At 51.8% G+C, this 6,988-nt stretch overlaps 1 protein-coding gene across 1 annotated transcript; it reads left to right on the plus strand.

Moving 5' to 3' along the window:
* The first annotated feature begins 969 nt into the window (after window positions 1-969).
* On the plus strand, window positions 970-6,670 carry nars2 (asparaginyl-tRNA synthetase 2, mitochondrial). The gene is made up of 14 exons (XM_053870002.1): window positions 970-1,287; window positions 1,512-1,621; window positions 1,692-1,812; window positions 1,904-2,044; window positions 2,112-2,192; window positions 2,745-2,836; window positions 2,907-3,039; window positions 3,234-3,332; window positions 3,390-3,427; window positions 3,495-3,561; window positions 3,623-3,760; window positions 3,822-3,919; window positions 4,695-4,721; window positions 4,778-6,670. The coding sequence occupies exons 1-14, from the start codon at window positions 1,144-1,146 to the stop codon at window positions 4,920-4,922; spliced, it is 1,434 nt and encodes a 477-aa protein (XP_053725977.1). The 5' UTR covers window positions 970-1,143; the 3' UTR covers window positions 4,923-6,670.
* The last annotated feature ends 318 nt before the right edge of the window (window positions 6,671-6,988 follow it).

The raw sequence follows: 6,988 nt of genomic DNA on the forward strand, positions 1-6,988 counted from the left end.
GACCTTGGTGATGCTGGTCGTGAGAGTTATCACCTGTACGTGTGTCCTGAGCTTGAGCCTCCTGCTGTGCAGCTCTTCACTGAGGGAGAGGACCTCACTCTCCACTGTGGGAACTGGAATCAGACTGGTATCGTTCGCTGGTTCATGAGGTCCAACAGGACCAGAGCTCGAGTCTCTTATGTTCATGAGGATCATCGACCAGACAACGTGTATTTCTCAGGCAGCAGCCTGGTGATCAGGAACATCTCTCTGCAGGACAGTGGACAGGTCTGGTGTGTGGTGAAGAGACATGAACTCTGTGTGTTCATGTCTGAGACCCTGGTGAAGCTGAGAGAGGTGGATCACCTCCTGCTGAGGTCCGTGCTGCTCAGTGCTGTGGTGCTGCTGCTGCTGCTGCTGTGTGTGGTGGGGGTGGTGGGGGTGGTGGTGTGGAGGCGCAGGAGGAGAGAGCAGCTCCCAGCAGCTGTGGAGGAGCTGGAGAAGTCCCAGCTGTCTCCAGAGTCAGACGCGCAGGAGGAGACGCCGGTCTGAGCCGCCGCGATGCTTGTACATAACCGCCGACCTTTGACCTCCGTGATGACAAAAGTGTGCTCTTGATCAGCTTCAATAAACGTGACATGCTTCTGACACACTCCAAGCTCCGGGGAGCTGTTACTCTCCGTCCAGTCAACGTGGGAGGTGTCACAAGAGGTGTGTCACGTGATCAACGCCAAGAGAATGACTTCACGAAAACTAGTGTGTCGGGAGGAAGAGTCGGTCCGGGACCAGGAAGAGATTTGCCTCCCTCTCTTCCTCCTCCTCCGTCGTCTTGTCTTGAAATGTTGTCTTCGATGGACGCTGCGTTTGAGATAAATGAAGTGCATAAGAAGCATCGATGGTAGCCGGATGAGCGCTGCAACTACATCTACACCGAGAGCACTGCTGCCTTGCTCTAATTGGCTGCGTCGATACCACGTGAGTGAAGCAGGCCAATGGCTGCCGTCCGGACCCCGGAAGTGAAACCTGCCGGTCGGTCGCAACGCAACGTGAAAGTCAAACGGAGTAGAAAGATGCTGGAAACGGCGTTGAGCGCGTTGTTTCGCGTCTCTCGCTGCTGCAGCTCCTGATTTGTCTGTGTGTGGCGTGTTCGCCGTTTCTTCCGCGATGTTTCGAGCGGCGCTCAAGCCTTGCCTTCTGCCTTCTGCAGCGTGGAGCCAGGTTCGGCTGCTCTGTGGAGGAGCGCCGACACAGCTGCGGGTCTGTCAGGCGCTGTCCGGGGCTGAGGTGGGCGCCCGCGTCCGGATCCAGGTAGTCCCACCGTCACGTGAGATGAGCGTGTTCTGCTGGGGCTGGGGACGAGAGAGGGAGAACCCAGCCGGTGTTTAGGCTCGGGCTCCCATGATGCTTGGACAGAGGCGAAGAAGAGCGTGCAGTCGGGTGCAGTGTGACGCCAGGGCCGCAGGGGGCGCTGTCTGTTTGGCCTTGGGTTCCGTGAGTGGTTGTCTGTGGTTAACCGCGGTCCCGTGTCTCAGGGATGGCTCCGCTCCGCCAGGTCGCAGAAGGCAAATCTCTTCCTGGACATCAACGACGGAAGCTGCCTCCAGTCTTTGCAGGTCGTCGCCAGGCCACAGCTGAACAACCCGTGAGTGACGTCTGCTTCCTCCACAGCTTCTTCTGCTCGTGAAGTGACAGAAACCTCTTGTTCCCTGGAGGTCGCTGACCTTCGGCTGTGCCGTGGAGGTGACCGGCCTGCTCAAGAAGAGTCCACACCCCAAGCAGCCGGTGGAGCTGGAGGCAGAGGACGTCAGCGTGGTGGGCGAGTGTGACCCTGTGGTGAGTCGCACCTGAGATGTGCTGAGGAGCCCTGGTCCATCCTGGGGAGCAGATCCACGCTCGAGGTGCTGAAACGTCTCTCTGCTCTCAGGACTTTCCTTTCAAGATCAAAGAGCGGCACGGACTGCCGTATCTCCGGCAGTTCCCTCACCTGCGCTGCAGAACTAAGGTCTTCAGCGCCCTGCTGAGGCTCCGCAGCGAGGCCTCGGCGGCCATGCACGCCTTCTTCAGGGTGAGGCCGCACTATGGCGCCCCCTTGGGCCCGAACGGGGTTGTTGACGAGTGATGTCTCCCTGCAGGACAACGGTTTCCTGCAGATCCACACTCCCATCATCACGTCCAACGACTGTGAGGGAGCCGGAGAACTGTTCCAGGTGCAGGTGAGGAGTGTGAGGTCCACCACGCACGCACACACTTGTGGGGACCTCTCTTGGCCGTCACCCTTTCCCCAGCCGCTCCCCCTTAACACATGGCTCACCTGAACTAGGACTGGAACCCAGTGAGAATCACCCAGTTATTTGGAATTTGAACCCTCAGATTGAGGCTTAACCTTGTGGGGTCCTGCCAAATGTCCCCACAAAGTCGTACAGTCCTCACGAGGAGGTGTCTTCCCTGAAATTGGATCTCACTAAGAAAGATATGCTTAAAAACACACACACACACAAAACATACCGTTTACATCTCGATCCTTGTGGGGACCTCACCCTTTCCCCAGCCTCTCCCCCTAAACCTAACCCCCCAAAACACTTGGCTCACCTGAACCAGGACTCTGAATCACACTGGAACCCCATTAGAATCACCCAGTTTAACCCTCAAGGTTTAACCCTCAAAAGTCTATGTGGACCGGCCAAAATGTCCTCATAAGATCATCAAAGATTGGTCCACACAAGAATGTTAACACACACACACACACCTGCTGTGTGTGCGCCCAGCCTCCCTCTGCAGAAAGCGAGGACGACCACTTCTTCTCCGTGCCGACGTTCCTCACCGTGTCCGGTCAGCTGCACCTGGAGGTCATGTCTGGGTGAGTGGCGCTCCCACGCGGGTCATCGCTCGCTGGCAGCTCCGACGTCTGAGCCGTCCTTTCCCCGCAGGGCTTTCCCTCGGGTCTACACCTTCGGGCCCACCTTTCGGGCGGAGAACTCCCAGAGCAGACGGCACCTGGCCGAGTTCTACATGGTGGAAGCCGAGGTGGCCTTCACTCGCTCCCTAGAGGACCTGACTCAGGTACCGACTCTCTGCCGACCGGTGTCTTGGGAACGAGTCAGATTCAATACTAGGAGAAGAAAACACTGGAGGTAATTCAGTGTTAGTGTTGTGGGGGGTCACAGTTGGACCCGACCCTGGGTTCCTGAGGTCAAGTGTGATGCTACAGGCGCTAACCGCGACTGAACTGACGCCCTGGTGTCCGACCCGCTCAGCTGATGGAGCTCTTGTTCCGGCGGACCACCGAGCAGCTTCTTGCCCGCAGTGATGCCGACCTGGACCTGTTTCACAAACACGTGACTCCTGGGCACCAGGTGAGTCCCGAGCCGCGGCCTCTGGGACCCTGACGTGACCCCTGTCTGAACCCGCAGCTGGCTCTGGACCGGATGATGGAGAGGAAGTTCCCAGTGTGAGTTTCCGAGGAACCGCAGTGCAGCGCTGGAGGAGCGCGTCAGAACCTCTCGTTGCTCTTGCAGAATCAGCTACAGCGAAGCCGTGGACATCCTGACGCGCAGCTCGCGCTCCTTCTCTTTCCCGACACACGTAAGAGCGCCCGCCGCTCCACAGCCCGTCCTCGCAGCCTGACCCCCGCTCCTCTCCTCAGTGGGGCTGCGACCTGCAGACGGAGCACGAGAAGTTCCTGGTCCAGCACTGCGGCGACGTCCCCGTCTTTGTCACCGATTACCCGTACGACCTGAAGCCCTTCTATGCCCGAGACAACCAGGACGCTCCCAAGAGGACGGTCAGTCGGAAGACCACCAAGACTCACCAGAGCTCTTTGGACCGACTGTGTGTGTGTGCAGGCCGCAGCTGTAGACCTCCTGGTCCCTGGAGTCGGGGAACTCTGCGGGGGGTCTCTGAGGGAGGAGAGGCCGGACCTGCTGCAGGCTCGACTGGAACAGTGAGATCTTTCCGCCGCCGTGTTTCCAGTCTGTGTGTTGAACTTGAGCATTCGTGCTTGTCACTGCCTGATCTGATCCGCCGGAAATTACGCCACTGGAACCAGACGTTGTGCATGTTTGACCAACCGACGTTTGCTGGTAAGGCATACGTACATGGTTATATTGCGCTCAGGTGAAGCTTTCTTATTTATTAAAGTTGTTATATTTGTTACTTAAAATAGTCTAGATTTGGAAATTGTGTGTTTTTATCTGATATTCTAGTCTTTTTTAATAACCCAGCATCAATAAACATTTCACGCTCCTCCAATACATTTGGCCAGTGCGATGTTCTGCTTCCGACACATGATGAAGATTGTGTGGGAAACATCTGTTTCACACAGATCCAACAGGAGCAGGAGTCAGCACTTCTGCGCCTGGACCAGGTTCATGGGGACCGTGGTGCGGAGGCCCTTTATGTTGGTGGGTTAGAAAAAAAAAAAAGATAAAAACATACAATTTCTGAACCTAGACTATTTTAAGTAAATAAACAATTTGAATAAATAAAAAAAACTTCATCTAGCCATATGTATATAGCCACGAACGCATGCGCTTACCAGAAAACATCAGTTGGTAAAACAGTCAAACAGCAGTGACAGTGCTTCCATGCAACAAAAATCAGTTCACGGTGTCATCAGTCCCTGTCCGTCCCAGGTGACGCCAGCAGGGGGCGACAGAGCGCACATCACGTAGACGGCCCTCTGACGTCACGTGGTCTAACCTGTCTTGCTCTTTCAGCGCCGGACTGCGGGACACGTACGACTGGTGAGTCACAGCTGCTCCACCGCCCGCAGCCGGTCACTGACTCTCCGTGTTCTCAGGTACCTGGACTTGAGGAGGTTCGGCTCGGTTCCCCACGGTGGGTTCGGGATGGGATTTGAACGTTACCTTCAGTGCGTGCTGGGCGTGGACAACATCAAAGACGTGACGCCGTTTCCTCGCCACGCCGGCTCCTGCCTCCTGTGAGGGCATCAAACGTCTTTGGTGCCTTTCTGCTCCTGTGATTGGCTCCTGACCGAGGTCCGGCCGAGCGCAGCCGTCACGGCCACCGAGGAGTCCGAGTGGTTTTTGCTTGCAAGGATGACACGTCCTGAGGAAGTGAACCAGTTTCAGGTGGTCATTGACATAAGACCGGTGGAGCGTGCCGCTCATGTTTATCAAGGCTCTGAACCTTTTTGATTCAATAGAAGTGATTCATGACTCTTGGTTTCATTTTTACATGTAAACAAAGCAAAACCTTGTGAAATGGCATGAAGCCATGTGATCGTTCGTCATGGAAAAGTCCAACCAGCAGCAGAACCAGGTGCAAGTCATCAAATTTACGAAAGAAAAAAAGGAAAAAATACACTTGATGCAAACTGTTGAGAAAATTGGAAAAACTGAATAAAGTCCTTAATGAAATAAATATGACAAAACCATGTCTAAATATCACAAAATAATATATTTCATTTAAACTCTAAAGAAGGTATACGTAAAGTGTAAAAGAAACTATTGCCATTAAATGTTCAAATTCATCTTCAAAACGGCTTCAACAGGCGCGTTGGTGAACAGTGTTTACTGTAGGGGGCGCCATCACTTTATCTTTTCTTTTCGAGAACTTCTCCATCGTTGGTCACCATCACAGATTTGCAACTGTCGAGTCAATGCAGTGCACACTACAGTCACCATATGTGGTTGATGTATAAAAAAACTGAGCGTCTCACGGCCCAAAGGTGCAAGACAAACTTCTAGCGGCCCTTTAGGGGGCGCCAGTCACTTGCCACCATGGACTTGTTTTAAGTGTATGGTGTCGAAGCACCAGAGGGAATAATCTGGTGTTGAGTCAATTTGATAGAAATGTCCAGTGTGTAAGAATGAAACCTGTTGGCATGGATTTTATGAGTCTACAAAATGAGGATGAAAGAATGCGTGAGAAGGAAGAGGGGATAAACTGACTGAATATGATGCTTCGTACGGGGAGAAGAAGGTATATAGCACGATATGAGGAGAGGGGATGGAATGTGGGGGGATTTTTAACATCTTTTTGGATAACAATGATTTTGAACCTTTATTTTTACGAGGAACCCAACTAAAATGGAAGGCATAATTTGATGAATGATGCAGTTTCTCCAAAGTATAAAAATAAAAAGTATGATAGTAAATTTAAGTTGTAATAATAAAATTTTAAAATTGATCCAATAAAATAAAGGAGAAGAAACTGATCTGGATTATAATCTGTAAAATCATTTGGATTTATCTGTGTAACAGGTCTGAAAGCTGAGACTTAAAAAAAGGAGGAGGTGGATCTAAGTTTGAAATATAATTATTTCTCTGAATTCCTTTTTTATTCCTGGCTCATGTGTCATTGTTTTCATGTGTCTGTTTTAAGTGTATGGCGTCGGAGCGAGATGATTCAAGCCACTTTCGGTGAAACATAAATTCAAAGTGGGTCCGAACGACATCGGTCGAGTTCAACGATAATGATGGTTAGTGGCCGCACTGTGACCTGAGTTTTCTTTCATGAATTTGTTCTCTACCGCCTCCTCTCGCTGGATGTGCAGAAGGTTGTACTGTTCCTTTAAGGTCGTTTTAACTGTAGCACTTGTAGATTCCCACACTGGCATGTTCCTTGAATGCACCGTGAACTTGTCGGCGAAGGTACCAAATGTGTCCCACCTGACGCGGAGTGATGACGTCCGACATATGCGATATCTTTTTTTTAATGTGTTAATCAGCTAGAGGAAATTGAAATAAACGATTTTAATGCGATTTCTACCACATGTGTAGCATTTATTTCCACTAAACACCATGTTTGTCACTGAATCTTTTGCCAAGTTTACGTCCGTTCTTCTCCTCAGTCTGTGGAACAAGGTGATTGGCTGACATGTGCGGAGCTTTGTTTCTCTTTGATATCGCACAAGAAATCACAACAGTCTCCACAGTTGGCACTTAAACACCTCCAGATACATTTGTATTCATTTACCAGGGAAACTTTGAAGGAGTTTTCACTCCGACCACTTCCGTGTTAGCTGAAAGACGCGTCGTGATTGGCT

This window comes from Synchiropus splendidus, chromosome 1 (assembly GCF_027744825.2).
Source record: "Synchiropus splendidus isolate RoL2022-P1 chromosome 1, RoL_Sspl_1.0, whole genome shotgun sequence".
Lineage (NCBI taxonomy): Eukaryota > Metazoa > Chordata > Actinopteri > Syngnathiformes > Callionymidae > Synchiropus > Synchiropus splendidus.

What these genes read in the sequence shown, in the direction of transcription:
- nars2 (XM_053870002.1), top strand. Translation starts at nt 1,144, where the DNA reads ATGTTTCGAGCGGCGCTCAAGCCTTGCCTTCTGCCTTCTGCAGCGTGG. An exon ending in CCATGCACGCCTTCTTCAGG is followed by an intron (nt 2,045 to 2,111) that starts GTGAGGCCGCAC and finishes GTCTCCCTGCAG; the next exon opens with GACAACGGTTTCCTGCAGAT. An exon ending in ATGGAGAGGAAGTTCCCAGT is followed by an intron (nt 3,428 to 3,494) that starts GTGAGTTTCCGA and finishes TTGCTCTTGCAG; the next exon opens with AATCAGCTACAGCGAAGCCG.